The 19,740-nt window shown below is 58.6% G+C and overlaps 2 protein-coding genes across 11 annotated transcripts in view; one reads left to right on the top strand and one right to left on the bottom strand.

Moving 5' to 3' along the window:
- TMPRSS6 (transmembrane serine protease 6) overlaps positions 1–2,023 on the top strand; it is a 45,634-nt gene extending 43,611 nt beyond the window's left edge. The window contains exons 17-18 of the mRNA XM_055105505.2: positions 509–645; positions 1,233–2,023. Of these exons, the coding sequence (XP_054961480.2) occupies positions 509–645; positions 1,233–1,391 (296 nt within the window). The 3' untranslated portion in view covers positions 1,392–2,023. The remainder of the gene's footprint in view (positions 1–508; positions 646–1,232) is intronic.
- Positions 2,024–4,068: 2,045 nt separating this feature from the next.
- On the bottom strand, positions 4,069–15,725 carry KCTD17 (potassium channel tetramerization domain containing 17). 10 transcript variants are annotated; one of them, XM_063603247.1, is made up of 9 exons: positions 15,466–15,724; positions 14,207–14,315; positions 11,043–11,134; positions 9,961–10,056; positions 8,021–8,146; positions 6,537–6,636; positions 6,284–6,355; positions 5,696–5,920; positions 4,069–4,934 (listed from the first exon to the last, which is right to left on the bottom strand). In XM_063603247.1, exons 1-9 carry the CDS (start codon positions 15,673–15,675, stop codon positions 4,720–4,722), a joined length of 1,245 nt encoding a protein of 414 aa, XP_063459317.1. In that variant the 5' UTR covers positions 15,676–15,724; the 3' UTR covers positions 4,069–4,719. The 10 variants fall into 10 exon arrangements, 9 of the variants coding, with proteins under 9 accessions (XP_063459317.1, XP_003821599.2, XP_063459318.1 ...); XM_003821551.5 differs by having other exon boundaries at positions 5,830–5,920; positions 15,466–15,721; XM_008975025.6 differs by having other exon boundaries at positions 4,795–4,934; positions 5,830–5,920; positions 6,075–6,355.
- Between the last annotated feature and the right edge of the window lie 4,015 nt (positions 15,726–19,740).

The raw sequence follows: 19,740 nt of genomic DNA, 5'->3' as shown, positions 1-19,740 counted from the left end.
TGAGACGGAGTTTCGCTCTTGTTGCCCAGGCTGGAGTGCAATGGCGCGATCTCGGCTCGGATCCCCCTCCTCTCGGGTTCAAGCGGTTCTCCTGCCTCAGCCTCCTGAGTAACTGGGATTACAGGCATGTGCCACCACACCCAGCTAATTTTGTATTTTTAGTACAGACAGGGTTTCTCCATGTTGGTCAAGCTGGTCTCAAACTCTTGACCTCAGGTGATCCGTACGCCTCAGCCTCCCAAAGTGCTGGGATTACAGGCATGAGCCACCGTGCCCGGCCCTCCACATGGGCTTTGGTTGGGGGCTCTGTCACCATGAACCCCACAGAGAAAGAGCTAGAATAAAGTGACAGGGAGGCAGAGGGGCAGGTGCGACCCCAGCAGGGGTAAGGGTGGGCAGAGCAGGAGAGAAGTAGGCTCCTGAGATGCAAAGGGAATGATGTTAGGGAGAATAGAGAACAGGGGCTCCAGGCTCCTGAGATCTCACTTCCGCCCTTGACCACGGACAGGCCCCATCAGCAACGCTCTGCAGAAAGTGGATGTGCAGTTGATCCCACAGGACCTGTGCAGCGAGGCCTATCGCTACCAGGTGACGCCACGCATGCTGTGTGCCGGCTACCGCAAGGGCAAGAAGGATGCCTGTCAGGTGAGTCCCCCGGGCGTGGGAGGGAGAGAGGAGGGAGAAAGGATGCTGCCCACATCACCAGGGTCTGGCCCTTTGCTCACATCAGCCTGCTGAAGCCTCCCATCCTCCCAGCAAGGTGGTGATGGCCACCCCTACTTTACAGAAGAGGAGACTGGGGCTTAGAAAGGTTGAGGAGCTTGCCCAAGGTTGCAGAGCCACAGATCAGAAGAGATGCTGTGACGGGCAGGTGTTAGGCTCAAACCCAGTTCTGCTCCTTGCCCACCACAAGGCACTAGGCCCAGGGTCCCACAGTGGGGTGGATGCATGGAAGAAGAAAGGGGTGTCAGCCACAGAAGGGAGGCGGAGGCAGAGTGGGGGCGTGGGGACACAGCCACAGTTCCAGGAGGTCCCAGGCTGGCTGGAGGCCGGGGAGGGCTGGCTTGGGCTCTCTCCATTTAGCAGGCGAGGGGAAAGCAGAGCTTTAAGACTGAACGTGACTCTGGCACCCAGTCAATTCCCAACAGTCACGACTTAATCCCTATGGCTCTTCACCTGGAAAAGGGGGTGCCCTTACCCTGCTTCAGTCCTTTCTCCTTTCCCCCTTTCAGGGTGACTCAGGTGGTCCGCTGGTGTGCAAGGCACTCAGTGGCCGCTGGTTCCTGGCGGGGCTGGTCAGCTGGGGCCTGGGCTGTGGCCGGCCTAACTACTTCGGCGTCTACACCCGCATCACAGGTGTGATCAGCTGGATCCAGCAAGTGGTGACCTGAGGAACTGCCCCCCTGCAAAGCGGGGCCCACCTCCTGGACTCAGCCCAGGGCAACCGCCAAGCAGGGGACACGTATTCTGGCGGGGGGGAGAGCGGGCCCTGTGGTGGCAGGAGGCGGCATCTTGTCTTGTCCCTGATGTCTGCTCCAGTGATGGCAGGAGGATGGAGAAGTGCCAGCAGCTGGGGGTCAAGACGCCCCCTGAGGACCCAGGCCCACACCCAGCCCTTCTGCCTCCCGATTCTCTCTCCTCCGTCCCCTTCCTCCACTGCTGCCTAATGCAAGGAAGTGGCTCAGCAGCAAGAATGCTGGTTCTACATCCCCAGGAGTGTCTGAGGTGCGCCCCACTCTGTACAGAGGCTGTTTGGGCAGCCTTGCCTCCAGAGAGCAGATTCCAGCTTCCGAAGCCCCTGGTCTAACTTGGGATCTGGGAATGGAAGGTGCTTCCATAGGAGGGGGCCCTCAGAGCCCTGGAGACTGCCAGGTGGGCCCGCTGCCACTGTAAGCCAAAAGGTGGGGAAGTCCTGACTCCAGGGTCCTTGCCCCACCCCTGCCTGCCACCTGGGCCCTCACAGCCCAGACCCTCACTGGGAGGTGAGCTCAGCTGCCCTTTGGAATAAAGCTGCCTGATCCAAGCCCCGCTGCTGGAGTTTGAATGGGACCCAGGCACCAGCCTCATGCCCTTGACTGGAGCAGCCCCTGCTTCCTGCTCAGCCTGTTTGACAAGTGTCCAGAAGGCCAAGGTGGGCTCAGTGGCAGTGGGCGTGGCCACTGAGGGCTGGGGCCTCCAGGGCAGCTGCCCAGGTCCCAGAAGAAATGCCAGGAAGGCAATCATTTGGGGACCCTCAGGTCAGAGGGATGTGAGGAGCAATCGTCTCCTTTTGGAACCTTAGGAGGAAACTGAGGCTCAGAGAGGCGGTTAAGACATCCTCATAGTGGCACTGGGGGTTAGGAGTGGAGGTGGCATAGACTCCTGTCTCCCAGCTCCCTGTCTGCCAAGGCCCCCTCCAGTGCGACACTCACTGCCTTTGCATTCTTTGAGCCACTGAATAAAGCCTCGGGCTCCAACCATGTGCCAGCACTATGCTGGGGCCACAGGGGTGAAGGACCTGGCTCCTGACCCCAGGAGCAGTGGGGATGATCCAGTGGGAAGGGGCCAGAGGGGAGCGTGGACTGGGCAAGTCAAGGCAAGCTGCCTGGAGGCTGTGAGACTTGAGCTGGGGTTCAGAGGTGGTCCAGGTGGGAATATCCGGGAAGGATATTCCAGGCAGGGAAGAGCATGTGCAAAGGCACAGTCCCGGAAGAATGAGGCACACTAGGACCCAGCAAGCCGAGTGAGTGTTAGAACAGAGCTCGAGAGGATGACTCAAGAATTCAGAGGGGCGAACTGAGGTGGGATAGCAGAGCCTGGGGTTGAGCCAAGGATTTGATCCTGAAAGCTCTGGGGAGCCACGGTGGGCTCTATAGCATAGGAGTGACATGAGAGGATTCACATTTTGGAACCAGCCTTGGCACCAGTGTGCAGGGAGCGGCAGGCAGGGAGGCTGGTTAGGAGGCCACTGCAGGATTCCAGCATGGAGAGGATGGGCCGGGACTGAGCAGCGCCACGGGATGGACTGGAGGATGATTTTAGACCCCTGGGGGCAGTTGTGAGGGAGGCAGGGGACCCGCTGGAGGTGAGGGTGGACGGTCAAGTGTGGACAACTCTTTCTAGACGCCTAACTGGGAGCCGAAGGGAGAGAGGGAGCTTCAGAGGGGCCCCAGACTGAAGAGGGGTTTTTCCAACATGGGCGCTGCTGCCAGGTCTGTGGGTGAATGAGGCAGAAGGGGAACCAGGGACGGGGAGCACCCACCTGGGTCCTGCCAGGACGAGCCGGAGCAGCTGGGTGGGCAGGGAGCGTCTCCAGAGCAGGTGGGCAGAACACACGCAGAATACTTTGGGTGATGTGGAATCACCCTGGGCCCTACCTCAGTCTTCATCGGAATCCTGGAGGGCGGGGGACGTGTCATCTGTTCTCCTAACAAGCCTCCTGGTGACTCTTTTGCAAGGATAGTTGGACCCTAAAAATGAGTTCAGCTTTGGAGTGGAGTGTCCTCAGGGGAAGTGGCGAGGCCCTTCAGGCTTGAGCTGGCAAGAGGGTGCCCCCGCCCCAGCCTGTGGAAGGCCTGCGCCTTAGGGGCTCACTGCCCGGCAGGATTTCCTCGAGCAGCGGGGAGGACTGAGGAGTTGAAGGAACTGGCCAGGGTGGGTGGAGGGTCTGGGGTCTGGGCTGGGTCCAGCAGGGTCAGAGAAGGAAGAGGGCAGGGTGTTTATATTTCCTAGGATTTTGGGCAGAGGGGTGGCAGCAATAGGGAGGGATGGGGGTGGCCCAGGTGTCAGAGTAGAAGTGGAGGGGGCGCCCTGAGAGGTTTAGGATGTGGCAGAGGCAGCCCAGGGCTCTCCCTAGAGTTCTGTTTTCTGGCTCCCGGCCAGGTAGGGCAGGTGCTCTGGTATCCGGCCCCAGGGCAAAGGATACAGCCAGTTCCCCAAGCCCTCCCTGCAACACACACAGGAAAATGACAACAGGGCAGCGTCCCTGGGCTTTTGGGACAAAGCCGCATTCCTTTGGACCAGTCTACCACACCTTTAGTTTAGCCCCGTCCCCAAAAGTGGCCCAGAGAAAGAGGGCAACAGCCAGGCTGGGCTGTTCCTTTGGGTTTTATTACATGGTGGGGTTGGACACAGCTGAGAAGCAAGGACCCATCCCGGGAAGTCAAACACAGGAGGGCCCCTGGCTCAGCCGCCATACCCACTCTCCCCGGGCAGTTCCTGAGTCCTCCACCGCCCCTGCCCAGCCCCTTCTGCTGCCTCTCCCTGCCCCCCAGGCCAGGCGCTGGGCCAGCAATGCAAATGGCTGGGGGTGGGATCACCAAAGAGAAGGCCAAGCCAACTACCCCTACTCTGCCAGGCCAGCTCCCCACAACCTGCATCCCCAATACCTGAATCTCCATTTGCAAACACAGTGTTACACCCAGGGGTCGGGCTGGGTCCTTCCCATCCCAGGGCAGCTGAAGGTGGGCGGCCCCTATATACTGCCTGAGGGCCTTCAGGGACTTTGCTCCTCTGTGCACCCTCACAACAACCCTGTGAGGTAGGTGGGGTGGGAGGAGTGACCCCCTGGACTAAGGCTCAAGGAGGCAATGTGACCGGGCCAGGAAGGAGCACATCCACCATGCAGCAGGGGAGCCCGGGAGAGGGGACGCGGGTGCCGGAGAGACACAGCCAGACATTGCCACACATCTGCCATGAGCAGTCCACTCTGCCCAGAGGTCCTGGGGCCCACCTTGGGCCTTAAGAGGTCCCAGGGGGCCCCCGCCCTGCCCCTGGAGGCAGGAGTAAGTCACAGCCCCACGGGTGCAGACAGAGGAGGCCGGGGAGAGGGCGCTTCTTCCTTCTCAGGCCCGGGGCCCACCCCATGGTACAAAAATAAAGGATTTCAGATGGGAACCCCAAGTCCCTGGAGGTGATCTGGGGCCTCACATCCGGGTGCCTCTGGCTTGTAACAGCTAGAAAAAGAAGAGGGGAAGGGCAGGAGGATGGGAGGGGCGGAGGTGGGGCCGGTAAGGAGGGGGTGATGCAGGGCAAGGGGGCAGAGAGGAGATTGACGGGTGGGGGAGAGGGAGAGAGAGAGAGGCAGTTGAGTCACAGGCTTCCTTCTGGAGGAGGGGGTGGGGCTGAGGCCCAAAGAAGGTGGATTCAGAACTGAGTTGGGGGGAGCAGCAAGGGCTCCCCAACTAACCCATCCAGGAGCCCCATGCCCCGTCTTGGGCTCGGTGGCAGCCACCTACAGAGGCCAGATTCTGCCAAGACTCTGAAGGGGGTGGGATGGGGGTTGCTCAGGGCTGGGAGAGGCACTGATGCCCCAGGCGAAAGGAGCCACAGGGAGCAGGTGTCTGTCCCCATTTTAGAGGCAATTGTGGCCCAGAGAGGGACAGTGACTTGCCCAAGGTCACAGAGCAGGCAGAAAAGAGTGGGGTAGGGGGCTTGTGGGCACATGGCCAGGGCTTTTTCCGCCACTCTGCAATCCTTAAGCCACTCTGGCTGACACTTCATAGGCCAAGGGTATCCAAAAGTGGCCTGTCCTCCCCATCCCCACAGAAATAGGGGATGCCACAAGGCAGTGACACAGGAGCTCCTGGATGTGCAGGGACTCGGCCAGGGCCTCTGGCTTCAGCGGTCCCTCCCTCCCCACCAGCCTGGCTCTGGTGCTGATGGGCTGGTAGGAAAGTTCCCACTCCCTAACTTTCTTCTCCTCTCAGAGCCTCACCCCCAAGGCCAAGGTCGGATGAGAAACTTTGGTGGGTGGAGATAATCAGCCGAAAGCTCAGCTCAAGTCCAAGGATCAAGAGATGAGCACCCTCCTCGCTCCACCCCTCCCTCCAGCACCGCCAAGCTACAAACCAGGGATGGCAGCTCTGGGGGCGGGCGAGGGGCCGAGGAGAAGCCCTCACTGCAAGCTCAGCCTCAGGTCTGAGAGGGTGCGGACGGGAACCTGCAAGGAGGAAACGTGAGGAGGAGGCCGGGAGGAGAGGAGGGGGGGCAGGGCCTGCAGCCAGGGCCCAGCCTCAGAGGTGCCCGGCAGGGTTAGTGGGCACAGAGGAGGTGCAGCTGCGCCCCTCCTCCCCAGGCTGGGAGGCAGGAGGTACCAGAAGGGGCGCAGGAGGCGGCAGGCAGGACGCTCTGGGATGCAGGGCCAGGGGGCCTGGGTGGAGGGCACGGGAGGCTGGGACCAGGGCAGACCCGGGATGGAGGCGTGAGCAGGCAGAGAGAAAACCCGGACAGGGGCAGAGAGGGAAGAGGCAGGGTGCAGATGAGATCCAGGAGGAAGAAGAGGTGGATGAAGATGAGGCAGGACCTCCAGCGGGAAGCGGAGGAGGAGGCAGTGGTGGGAGGGAGAAAAGGTTAGCGGGATCCTGAGATGACTGGGCTGCAAAGAGAAAGTGAGAGAAGGGATGGTTATGCGGGTGAGGCGCCAGGCAAGTGGCTGAGCTAACCCTGGTGCCCCCCCAGCAGCCCCGGGGCCCCCGGTTCTGCAGCTGGCTCCAGCAAGGAGTGGGCGGGAGGCTCCGGCTTTGCTTAGCAATCATCCTCCTGGGGGTTGGCTGCACCTTTCTCCTGTGCATCTGCCTCCACCTGCACCTGTTCCACCTCCACCTCCTCCACCTCCTCCTCCTGCTGCTGCTGCTCCTCCAGCTGCTCCTCCGTGCTCTGTGAACCAGCCGGCGGACCCAGGGAAGAAAGAGTGGAGACGCTAACAGAGGGGCCAGGGCCTGCTGGCTATCCCCAAAGACCCAGTCTCAGGCAAGGTGAAAGGGACCTCAGGAGAGGGGAGGGCTCCAGCCACAGAAGCTGGGGGCATCTTCTCCGGTCGCCTGGGCAGCTTGGGGAGGGCCTGGGGAAAGCAGCTGAGGATGGGGTGCTGTGGGCATGCTCCGGGGTCAGCCTGGCTGCTGTTACATAGAGCGAGGCTGGAGGGAGGGGATGAAGCAGAACAGGGAGGGTGTGGGACTGGGGTATCCCTGAGGAGTGCCTGGGAAGGCCTTGTTTGGAAAGACTGCTCCTCAGTAGAAATGTGGCCAAGGAAGCCCCAGGGCAGACACCACCCAGATCTGGGATGCCAGCCAGTCTCTGACACCCCAGGTCCAGGGGCTTTGGCCCAAAGAGGCAGAAGGAGCAGTCTCGCTCTGCACCCTTGCAGGGCAGCGTCAGCCCTGGCAGTGATGGGGGTGGGTGGGCAGGCAGGGTGCATCACAGCAGGACAGGGAGGCAGACAGACAGACAGGAAGCCAGAGGTAAGCCTCCACTGTGCAGGGGTGGGCCCCAGGAGGAGCAGCCTGCCTTCTTCCCAGCCTGGTTCACGCCTGCTCTGTGGCTCTGCGAAGGCCCTTGGGACTTCCCACAGCACTGGGTCCAGGATGGCAGCACCCCCGCTCAGCCCTCTCCCCACAGTGGTACAGTGGATGCTGCCAGGGCGCTCTCAGGAGGCTGCCTCAACAGGCCAGGCGGACACACAGGACTGGCGGCCACCAGGCTGCCCCCATCCTGCAGAGCAGCCAAGGAGGGGGCCTGGGAAAGGGGCAGGATTTACAGCGGTGGCTTCCTCATCCTGGCTCAGGCCAGCTGGGGACATGCACCTGTCCCTGGGGAATAAACGGCCATTTGGGATCCCAGAAGTTCCAGACCCCAAGGCACTACAAAGAGTATGTGATCCTCCCCTCTCACTTCAGAGAGTGCAGCAAAGGTGCTGGGAGGGGACAAGCCCTGTCCTAAGTCACACAGAGAGTGCCACACTGTGCCCTGACCCCTAGTCCATGCCACAGTGCCCGGTGGCCACTAAGTGGCCCCCTTCATGTAGCCTCTGACTCCACGCCGGCTGCACCCTGGGGATGCTCTCATTTCACTGCTCCCAGCCTGGGCCCGGGTAACGGCAGGTGGCATGGGATGGATGGCGGTGGCTGTGAGCATGGGGTTGTGCATGGGCGGTGGCGGGAGAGAGGTGGAGGGATGGTGCAGGCGCAGGGGCGGGACAGGCGGGGAGTGTGGAGGGAGACAGGAGCCTTCTCCAGACACAGGCTGAGGCGGGTGGGCTCACCTTGGTTTTGCGGCTGGACTCTGAGCTCAGCCCGTTTGGGGTGCTGTGGAGCTCCTTGGACACCACACACAGGAACTCTGCCTGGTCCTCACTGCCATAGTTGTAGGAGGAGCCGATGTTCACCAGCTAGAGGGGCGGAGTATGGGGAGAAAAATGCAGGTTAGTGTTGGGGGCCGTGGGGCAGGATACGACAGACCTCGGCACTCAAATCAAGATACCAGCTCAGGTCCTAATCTTGCGGCTTGTCGGGCCCACTCCTGGGTTTGTAGAGGGCACCTCTGGGCAGGAAGGTGGAGTCTTCCCCCTTGCAACCTGTGCCTGTGGTCTGTGCCCCAGGACCAGCCCCTCCGCCTGGCTTGGCTGGCCCGATCCCTGGTGGAGGGTGGCAGCATTACCGCCGTCCCCACCACCACCTCCAGCCTAGCCCCAGAGCCAGGGGGCCCTTTTCTAAATGCAGGCGGAGGCCTCTAAAGGGCGGCTGTCCCCCATTCCAGATGTGGCTGACACAGCCCCAGGACAAGGTTGCAGGGTGGCATTGGCAAGGTGGAGCCCCACAGAATATTCCCTTCACTCCTGGAAGCAGAAGTGGGACAGGTGGCCCACTCCTGAGACCAAAGGGCAAACGACCAATGGTCCCTGGCCTGCTTGCTCAGCCTCTGAGAGCCTGTGCAATTGCCAAAGACACCCAGAGGCTCTCAGAGTGGCCCTGCCCTTGTTCCAGGGTCCCTAGAATAACCACGCCCACAGAGCCCTTCTGGCTAAGAAATAAGAAAGTTCTTCCAGGTGATGAGTCTCATTCAGCTCTCAGGGACCCTGAAGAGAATCTCAGGCCTGCTGAAGGCCTCACAGCTAGGAAGGGGTGGAGCAGGGAATGGCATCGGGGATCCCAAGTCCTCTCTGAGTGTTGCAGACTTCAATATGGATTTCTAATGATTTGCATGACACTAATGCCAACATAGGGAGTCCTACGGAGGGCTGTAAGCTTTACTGATGGCCCTTCTAATCTCACAAGAGTCCTACAGAGGAGGTACTGTTAGCCCACTTCACCGATGAGGGAACTGGGGCCCGCACAGGAGATGTAACTTGCCCAAGGTGGCAGGCATGTCTGTGGCAAGGCCTAGAGGTGAAGCCAGGCCTCTGGCTCTGCACTAGGCCCATTCTTCCATCCCTCCAGGCCATCCTGGGGGCTCCGACCTTCTGCCTTGCAGTCTCCATGTGCCAGGGAACGTGTGGGTGGGCGTGGAGAAAGGCTAGCCAACCCCCTCTCCTTCTCTAAAGGCACTTTTGACCCTGGGCTCACTTTCTGGCTCTGCTCCTCTGGAAACCTGAGAGGTGGGAGGTCAGCTGTATGACTAGGGATAAAGTCCCTCGGGATAAGGATCTCCCGATGGGTAGACTGCATCTGGACTGGGAGGAACCACCGTTCACCATAAAGACCTCACGGGAAGGCACTGCTTTGGGCTCCCCTACATGTTGCAATGCTGGCCACTGGGCATGTCCCCTGCGGAGACCCTGAAAACTGTGTCAGGAACTGCTATGATCGCATGATGCTGACTCTGAGTTCTAAGAGGTACTGACTCAACGTGGACTCCACTCACCTATGTGGATCTGGTCTCCTTGCACCTGAGCTGTCCTTCGGGGGCCACAGACTCACTCATGCCACTCACTCATCACCACCCAGTTGCTGTGAGGACTCCCACCAACAAGGACACCCCGTGCTGTCCTGTGGCCACTGGGGCTCCTATCCTCTCTCTCGGTCAACCTGCCACCAAGTGTGGTCTCTCCTAACCTTGTTTAGTTTGATTTCAGAAGAACCCTGGGGTGGGGGAGACTGTGGTGGGGAACCCAAGGCTGGGGCTGCAGGAAGGGAGGGGCCTGCTTGGTCAGAGGCTAGGAGGTCCCAGGGTTGTCCTGGTGGCACGCCCCTGTCCCCAGCGCACCTGCTCGAAGCGCCAGCCATCAGACATGGTGGAGACCATTTGCGTGAGCTCCTCCTCCTGGCACTGCAGCACGCGGTACACGTGCTTGGGTGGGACCTGTAGGCAGAAGGGTCACATAGAGGGCACCTGTGGGAGCACCAGGCACCCCAGGAGGGGCATGAGCACCTGCTGCCACCACCCCCGCAACATACCCAAAGAAGAAGAGAGGGAGAGAAAGAAGAGGTGGTTGGGGGGAGGCAGCCATGCTCTGAGCACCTGCTCCTCACCAGGCATTCACCAGGCACCATCGCACTTAATCCTTCCAAGAATCCCAGGCATTACGGGACTTTCCATTGAGGCTCAGAGAGGTCCAGTTACTTGCCCAAGGTCACCCAGCTCAAGGGTGAAGGAGACAGAACCGGAACACGGGTAATTCAAGAAAGAACATGGGTGGGGCTTAGGGAACATTCTGGGTCACCCTCAAGGAGTCAGGCCCTCAAGGAGACACGGAGCCTCCCCTCTTTAATCCCCTGGGCCTGAGAAATGGTTCCTCACTACCTGTCCCCCAACCCTCACACATCCCCCAGAGTAGGCGGAAAATCTCTTTCCCTCCTCCTGCAGACTGGCCAGGGAGGCCCGGGCTCCAAGGTCACAAACGCCAGCCCCAACAGTCTGTGCCGAGCCCACCAGGCGACCATCTGATGCCACAAAATGCACAATTTGCTAATCCTGCATTGCCCTCTGCAGGGCACCCTGTACCTCCACACTGACCCCCTTCTGCCTATGAGGAAGGGATGGGTGTGCCATTCCCACCCCTCTCTATCCCATAAGAGAAAATCAAGGTCCAGAGAGGGCGAGCCTGGCCCAACACACAGCAAATGGGGCTGAGACAGGGACTGAACCCCAGTGTCCGTCTCCGAGTCTGGGGCCGTGCTGGGCAGCCTGTCAGCCCAACCATGCCTCTCCTTACAGGCCAGCTCGGCCTCCCCATGACAAACACTGGTCCTGTCTCTCCCAACCTCCTCTGCTTCCCGCCCCGTCTCTCAGCCTCTCTCTCCCCACTGGCCCCTGCCCTGGCCGTGTGTGCTGCCCCTGCTCCCGACCTGGGTGACCGTGTAGTCCTTCTCTTCCATCCGGTCTTTGATGATGCGGATCAGCGGGCCGATGTTGTAGAACTCGGCTTCCTCCAGGACCCCTGGCACAGACAGAACAGATCCCAGGTCACTCCTTCTGCCTCCATGCCCCATTCTCCTCTTGTTCCCTCCACCCCGAAACCCACCTCGCGCTCTGATCACCCGCCCTGAGGGTGAGCTGAGCGTCTGTGAGTTCAGGGGTCAAGTAAGAGGGAGCATTTCTTTCCTTGGATCCCACACTTCCTGTGGAAGGGGCTGAGAGGCTGCCACACAGCTCTGCCATGCTGAGTGCAGTGACCCAGGGGTACCTGCCAGGCCACCGTCTGGGGCAGCTTTAGGGCTATCAAGAGACAGCAGGGTCATTGGGACTGATCCCCAGAATGTCACCATGAGCAGGGCCTTGCCTGACCCCTGATTATGTGCTCCTATTTATTAAGCACATTCTAAGTGCCAGGTGCATTACATTTTTGAATTCTCAGAACTAGAAGGAGGTACTTTCATCATCTGCATTGAACAACTGGGAAAACTGAGGCTCCCAAAGAGAAGCAGCTTGTCCAAGGTCACACAGCTGGTAAGTGCCAGAGGGAACTCAAGCGCCGCAGACTCCAGAGCCCATGTCTCCCCACTGTAAGCACATACCCTTGTGTCCATGCATTCCCCCAACTGCCTCACCTTACGGTTTGCAACACCCCGCACGAGCTCATCACAAGTCCAGGGATATGAGGAGAGCAGGAATTACTGTCCCCATCTTACAGTTAAGTTAATCTGGGAGATGAAGAAGTCAGCCCACCAGTGAAGCGATGAGCTTGCAGCTGTTTCGACTCCCCTAGGCTCCCAGAAGGCAGGGGACCTTTGGGCCCTTTCCTTGACTGGCCTCTGGGCTCCCTGGGGACAGAGCTCATTATGAGCGGAATGTGTGTGTTCCCCAAAAATCCACCTGCTGAAAACTGTGATGGGATTAGGAGGGGAGGTAATGAGATCATGGGGGTAGAGTCCCCAGGGTGGGATCAGTCTTCTTATAAGAAAGGCTAATTGGATGTGAGGGCGATCTGGCGGGGACATCTGTCACTCCACTGATCACCAGGGTTGATTTAGCTGATCTGGCTGGCTAGATGCGTGTCCCCTTCCTCCCTCACTGCTCCAGGTATGTCCCTCCCGAAGCTGTGAGCTCCATCGAAGGGGGCGACCACCCCCGATAGAGGAGGACTGGACTTTGGTCAAGGGTATGTGAGTAGCTGCGCTCCCCTGCTAGAACCTCCAAACAAGCTCTCGAGAAGGGGCAGGTGGGGGCTAGCTCCCTCTCTTTCTGCCATGTGAGGACACAACGAGAAGTCAGCAGTCTGCAATCCAGAAGAAAGTCCTCACCAGAACCTGCCACAGTGCCCCGATCTCGGGTTTCTAGCCTCTAGGACCAAGAGAAATAAATTTCTGATTTTCATAAGCCACCCAATCTATGTTACTTCATGATTGCAGCCTGAAATGGCTAAGATGGGGCTCACATTTCTGATCTGCCCTCTGTCCCCGGTGCCCACAAAGGACCAAACACAGAGCAGGAGGTCAGGGAGTGCAGCTGCCTGATTATGAGAATTATCCCCAGTGTCCTGGGCGGAGCCCTGCAGGTGACAGACAGCTAGCACTGCATCCCACATCCTCCGGCCAGGCACTGAGCTCCATGTTGCACTATTAACTCCTTTTATCCTCATGACAGCTCAGTGAGGTGGGTGCTATGGTCCCCCATTTCACAGATGGGGGCATGCAGACACAGAGGGGTTAGGTCACTTTCTCAGTGTCACACAGCTAGTAAGTCTCCTCTCAGATCCCCTATTCCCTGGATGAGCCCTAGCCCTGTGTGATCCCCTAGCCCCCGGATAGCCCTGTGTGATCCCCTAGCCCCCGGATAGCCCTGTGTGATCCCCTAGCCCCCAGATAACCCTGTCTGATCCTCTAGCCCCCAGACAGCGCTGTCTGACGGTGTAGGAATAGCAGGGCTTTGAGAATGCAGGGCGTGTAAACAGGTGCTGGCTGCGACGCAGCTGGGGTGTTTACTTCCCTCCCGATGGGGCCTGTTCCTGAGCCTAGGCCACGCCCATGGTATCTGTGCTCCCCTAGGGATTAACAGGCAAGCTGTGGGGCTCTGCAGGGCCAGGCACCTACAGTGGACTCTGGTGTTGTGGCCCTGACCTATTAGAGAGTTGCTGGGCCTCCAGACCACTGTGTCCCATAGGGCTCAGGGAGGGCAGACCATGGCCCAGAGCAGGAAGGCACACACAGGTGCAGGATTTATGACATCTCCCTCCAGAAGGCAGATCACTGCCCCCATTTAATAGATACCAGTGGAGACGCAGTGAGGAGAAGTGACATATTCAAGCTGGTCTGGCTGGATCAGCTGACCCAGAGCCACACCCTGTGTCCCAAAGAAGAGTTAACTTGGCACTGACTGTAGTCCTTGCCCCTGGCTGCGGCTCTGCTAACAGGTCGTTCTCCCAGACATGGCCTCCCCACTGTTTGTTAGGCCCAGATATGGGCATATCCAGGGCCTCAGCCACCTAGGCCTGGGGATAACCAAAGCCCCACTGGGAAGCAGACTCCCCCCTCCCCTGCCTCCACCCACAGCCAGCACTGTGCCGCACAGGCTGCCAGACTTAGTGAACAGTCACCCGCTCCACCCACTTACAAGCCCTCACCAGGCAGAATTTGAGATACTGGATCAGCCAGAGAAAGAGAGACAGAGCTCTCCCCATGCCTGTCAACACTGCATTCCTGTCACCCCAGCCTCCGGATGTGATCGTCCACACCTGGCTTCCTAGGAGGCCAGAGAGAAAGGGCATCACAGCCCACAGCAGAGGCCACAGGGCCTCGCTGACTTCCTCTATCCCCTGCACATGTGTCTCTTCACCTCCCTGACAGTACCCAGGGAAAGCTTGAGCCCGTCCGCTTGGCAGAGCCCCAGGCTCAGCACAGGCAGATGCTTGGGAATCAGCCCCGTCCCATTGGGAAGAGGCAGGAAACAACCAAGCAGGCAGATGGCCGTCCTGGTTGTCCAAATGGCTTGGGGCCTCCACAGAGGGCCCTGGCAGACTGCATAAGGCCAGGCTAGGATGTGGGCCCCAGGCCAGCCCCCTGGACCAACTCACCCTCCTCAGCCATGTCCTTGTCCAGCACCAGCTTGCCATGCCGGAGGAAGTTCAGGATGGGCCCGAAGTAGGTGGGGTCACGGTCAATGAGGTAGGCCCCGGTCTCATCCTATGGAGGTGAGGGATGCTCGGTGAGAGAAGAGTGAGGCTTCTCCCCAGCCAACCCCGCACACGCACAGGGAGGGAAGGAGAGTGGAGGGAGAGCTCTTCCCTGGATGGAGCAGGCACAAAGTAGCAAAAAGGCACTGGGGTCAGATGGACCTGAGTTCAAGCCCTGCTTCTGACTTTTCCTGAATGTGTGACCTTAGGCTAATAATTTGGCCTCTTTGAAACTCACTCCTCTCCCCCTAATCAGGGTTTGCTGTGAGCATCCGGTGAGAGGATGTCTGAGTGGCAACTGGCCCAGCACAGGGCTCGAAGAATGTCCCTCTTAGAGGCTGTCCCCTGAAGCCAGCCCCACTGTCGCCCCCAGGTCCCTAGGCTTTCAGGGGATGTTTACAAGTTTCCAAAGGAGTCACTATCTCACTGGACACTCGGGCGGGCAGGGAGGCAGGGTGGGCTTCCATGCGACTCTACAGAGAGATCGGAGACATTGAGAGGTGAGGCGACTTGCCAAAGGCCACAGCATCGGAGGGTCACGGATGGGGGACAGGAGACCTTAGAGGTCATCTTCAGACCAGCCCTTCGTGTTACAGATGAGGAAGGAGGCTGAGCGCAGTGCAGGGAAGGGTCCGACTCAAGGTCGCGGCAGGCAGTGTGCAGCAGAGTCAGGGTGGGTGCTCAGAAATAGTGCCCGCTGGGCCAACGCTCCTTCTAGATTCAGCCCGCTCAGAAGGCGCCCCAGGGCTCCTCCATCCAGCTAGCTCCCTGCACCCCTCCGCCACCCACATCCCAAAGAGCGGGAGAAGTAGCCTCGTCGACTCCTTCCCCAGAGCAGGAGTCCCCTTTGGGAGGGAGGAAAGGTCCCAGGTCTCTCCCTGTCCACAGCCCCAAAGGAGAAGGAGAGGCCCCGATTCAGGGCGGCTGGAGAGCTTCTAATGGCCGCGGCCTGCGTTGTCCTGTTGCCACGGCAATGGGTACATCCCTCACTACCAGACCCACCTCCCCCTCCCCTCCTCCTGCCGCTTCTTCCCGCCTCCAGTTCCTCGGAAATGAACCCGGCCGGTTCCCCAGCCTGGCGGGCGAGCCAGGCCCGAAAGCCCCGCGTCGGGCGAGCGGAGGACCCACCGCCCGCTCGCCGCCCACCCCGGGGGCCTCACCCGGTCCGACTGCAGCTCTTCCCCCTGGCACAGGCGGCTGAGGAAGGACTTCTGCTCGCGGCACAGCGTCTGCCGGGTGGTCAGGAACACCGTGCCCCCCACGTTGAGCCGCACCCACTTGCCCCAGCCGCCTGCGGCGCGGCCGCCCGCCCCCGCCGGAGGCGCTGCCTCCCCGGCCTCCATCCTCATCGCCGGCCACGGCGTCTGCATCCTCCTCCCGGGCGCTGGGGGCGGGCGGGGACCGCACGCGGGGCAGGCCGGGAGCTGTAGTCCGCGCCTCCTGGCTCCGCGTGGGCCGCGGGTAGGGTCCCGCCCCGCGCTGCTCCCGCCCCGCGCTGCTCCCGCCCCCGGTCCCGCCCCGCTTCGCCCTTCCCCGCAGGCCCGCAGTCTGGGGTGGTGAAGATGCCCTCTGGCCAAATCACTGTGTATGGGGAAGGTCGAACTCCCGGCCTCTGGGAAAAGAATGAGGGCTTCCCCAAATCTGCAGTCCTCCCATCGGTCCGAGCATTCTTGTTTTTCCTTTGTGCCGTCTCCGTCATCGAACAGCTGATAAGGGAAGAAACTTTCCCCTCCAGGAATCCCCATAGCATTGACCCGCATGTGTTTCGTCATATTTTTTCATTTGCCCTTTGTGTGTATAGGGGTGGGGGCGGGGTGGGTGGGAGTAGGTTCTTTCCCTCACCTGAGTTCTTGGAGAACGACATAGCTGGACTTGAGGTTGGCTGAGCACCTGTATGCCAGACACTTTGTGTATATGTGTTATGAATTTAAGCTCTCAGCAGCCCTGTGAGTCTGGTATTTTGGGCTATACCCATTTTACAGATGAAGCCACAGAAGCGAAGTGACCACCCTACTCACATTGCTGGTGAGTGAGTACCCACCAAGGCCTCTTTCCTGCTCCCTGACCATGGAATGTCAGGGATCCTTGGGAAGGACTTCTAAGGAGGAAGAGTAGAGCAGGCCCTGGATCCGAGTCAGGAGAACTGAGTTTCCATTCTGGCTTTTGGCCGTTCTCAGTTTTTCCACGTCCTCCCTAAGAAGGAGGAGGGATTGGTTCTGCGGGTGGCTTTCTGAGTTATTCCCCAGTTAACTCGGAGGGGAACCGTCATTCTGTGGACCTCAGGATGGGGGAAGGGAGGAGTTCCTCATGTGGTCCGGGACCAGGGAGGGACAAGGGCTGACGAGGAAGCTGTCTCCTTAGCTTCCTCTCCTTACTGGTTTCAGTCCTGGTCCTGGCCTATGGGGGAGAGGTCTGGGGCTCCTCTCACTGATCCAATGTCACACGCAGCTGGCCCGAACACTGGGCAGCCTGGCCCTGTGCTGGGAGAAGTTTCCCTGTTACCACCCAATGCCCTGCTTTCTGCATAAAGCTTTTCTCCTTGGCAGGGAGTGGATCAAAGGTGTACTGGAATCCTGCTACTTAAAATTCACTAGGTGTGTCCTGAGCAACTTCCTCTCTGAGCTTTGGCTTTCTCTCTTGCCAAATGGGATTTACAACAGTTGTGACCCCAGAGCATTGTTGTGAAGATTAAGTTATGAAATGTCTATAAACACCTAGTGTAGGCTGGGTGCGGTGGCTCACACCTGTAATCCCAGCACTTTGGGAGGCCAAGGCTCGCTTGAGCCCAGGAGTTCAAGACCAGCCTGGACAGCATAGTGAGACCCCTATCTCTCTCTCTCTCTCTCTTTTTTTTCTTTTTTGAGATACAGTCTCACTCTCTCACCCAGACTGGAGTGCAGTGGCACCATCTCGGCTCACTGCAACCTCTGCCTTCTGAGTTCAAGCAATTCTCATGCCTCAGCCTCCTGAGTAGCTGGGATGACAGGCATGCACCACCACGCCTGGCTAATTTTTGTATTTTTAGTAGAGATAGGGTTTCACCACGTTGGCCAGGCTGGTTTTGAACTCCTGAGCTCAAGTGATCCTCCTACTTTGGCCTCCCAAAGTGCTGGGATTACAGGTGCGAGCCACCGCGCCTGGCCCCCATCTCTATTTTAAAAAAATAAAACGATAGAAAACAAAAAAACAGCCGGTGGCTCACGCCTGTAATCCTAGCATTTTGGGAGGCCGAGGCAGGCAGATCACAAGGTCAGGAGTTCGAGACCAGCCTGGCCAACATGGTGAAACCCCTTCTCTACTAAAAATGCAAAAATTAGCCGGGCATGGTGGCTCACGCCTGTAGTTCCAGCTACTCAGGAAGCTAAGGCAGGAGAATCACTTGAACCCGGGAGGTAGAGGTTGCAGTGAGCCAAGATCGTGCCATTGCACTCCAACCTGGGTGACAGAGTGAGACTCCGTCAAAGAAAGAGAGAGAGAGAGGGAAGGAAGGAGGGAGGGAGGGAAAGAAAGAGGGAGGGAGGAAGGAAGGAAGGAAGGGAGGGAGGGAGGAAAGAAAGAAAACAAAAAAAACACCTAGCACAGTCCCTGGCATTTATTATGTTGAATGCACAAATGGGTGAATGAGATGGGATGTGAAGTGGCCTTGAAAGACTGGCAGGACTGCTGGCACTTAGTGAGGGCTTGACCATTGTCAGCTAAAGCAAAACTAGAGCAGGAGATACTTCTTCTTTCACGCAAGGGTGGCAGGCAGGGGAGTGACACGGTCAGATTTGCAGTGTGGATCACCCTTAGGTTGCAGGGAGGGTGGTTTGAAGCACCAGTTAGAAGAGAGACCAGTTAGAAGACCACCTACATCTGGGTCAAGAGTAGGGGGAGCCCAGGCCGGGCACAGTTACTCACACCTGTAATCTCAGCACTTTCGGAGGCCAAGGAGGACGGATCACCTGAGGTCAGAAGTTCGAGACCAGCCTGGCCAACATGATGAAACCCTGTCTCTACTAAAAATATAAAAAAAAAGCCGGGTGTGGTGGCGCACACCTGTAATCCCAGCTACTTGGGAGGCTGAGGCAGGAGAATTGCTGGAACCTGGGAGGCAGAGGTTGCGGTGAGCTGAGATTGCGGCATTGCACTCCAGCCTGGGCAACTAGAACGAAACTCCGTCTTAACAACAACAACAACAAAGTGTCAGAGAAAAGGGCCCAGGGAGGGTCTTGGGAGGTGGGGAGAGGGGAGGGTGGGGTGAGAGGGGAAAGAGGAAAGAGCAAAGCTGTATGGGGAAGAATGAGGGTATTCCAGAGGCCAGCTGTGGGCCAGTTGGAATGAAACAAGGAGTTCGCCTGAGGAGAAGTTGGGAAGGTGTCAGATGCAGTGGCTCATGCCTGTAATCCCAGCACTTTGGGAGGCCGAGGTGGGAGGATCTCTTGAGCCTAGGAGTTCAAGACCACCCTGGACAACATAGCAAGACCCCCATCTGTACAGAAAATTTTAAAAAATTAGCCAGGCTTGGTGGCATGTGCCTGTAGTCCTAGCTACTGGGAAGACTGGGGTGGGAGGATACCTTGAGTCCAGGAGATCGAGGCTGCAGTGAGCCATGATCGCACCACTGCACTTCAGCCTGCGTGACAGAGTGAAACCCTGTCTCAAAAAAAAAAAAAGAAAAAAAAAAAGTCAGGAAGGTGAGGAACAGCCCCCATGCTTCCTGGGCCAGCCGCTGCCCACCTAGGGTTGCCTCTCTCTACTGAAGCGTGTGGATGCTACAGCAGGACTTGGACAGCACCGAGTCTTTCAGCAAAGGAGGAGTGTCATCAGTGTGGCATTTGGGAAATCTTAACCTAGCGTTGGTGCCAAGATAGATAGTTGGGGTGGGGGACAGCCCAGGGGCACGGAGGGAGAAAGGGGGAGGGAAGGGTAAGAGCCAACATTTACATTGTGGGGGACCTACCCAGAGACCACCCCCACTTCCAGTAGCACCATTTTCTGGTCTGTTTCCCTCACTCTACAGTGTGAGCTCCCTGAGGACAGGCCCTGTCCCCACTCTGCAATATTGCAGTTGTCAAACACTGGGCCTGACTTTGGGAGGGGGATGAATGGAACAGAAACCCAAATACACTGGGAATATCTTTAGGGCAGAGATGGAGTCTTCTTCCTTCATGCTGTATTTGCATGTTATTTTATTTTTTTTCTATTTATTTATTTATTTAGAGACCGAGTCTCACTCTGTCAACCAGGCTGGAGTGCAGTGGTGCGATCTCAGCTCACTGCAACCTCCGCCTCCTGGGTTCAAGCGATTCTCCTGCCTCAGCCTCACGGGTAGCTGGGATTACAGATGTGCAACACCACACCTGGCTAATTTTTTTTTTTTTGTATTTTTAGTAGAGATGGGGCTTCACCATGTTGGCCAGGCTGGTCTCAAACTCCTGACCTCAGGTGATCCA

The sequence above is a fragment of the Pan paniscus genome, chromosome 23 (assembly GCF_029289425.2).
Source record: "Pan paniscus chromosome 23, NHGRI_mPanPan1-v2.0_pri, whole genome shotgun sequence".
In the NCBI taxonomy this organism is placed as follows: Eukaryota; Metazoa; Chordata; class Mammalia; order Primates; family Hominidae; genus Pan; species Pan paniscus.
Note: the sequence above shows the minus strand (reverse complement) of the source record. Positions and strands in the feature narration are given on the sequence as shown.

Bases quoted from the DNA above. Each gene is read 5' to 3' on its own strand.
- KCTD17 (XM_063603247.1), bottom strand. From the start codon at position 15,675: ATGCAGACGCCGTGGCCGGCGATGAGGATGGAGGCCGGGGAGGCAGCG. The intron at 10,057-11,042 runs GTCGGGAGCAGG...TTCTGCCTACAG, and splicing joins AGGACTACACGGTCACCCAG to GTCCCACCCAAGCACGTGTA. The intron at 8,147-9,960 runs GTGCGCTGGGGA...CCGCCCCTCTAG, and splicing joins ATGGCTGGCGCTTCGAGCAG to CTGGTGAACATCGGCTCCTC.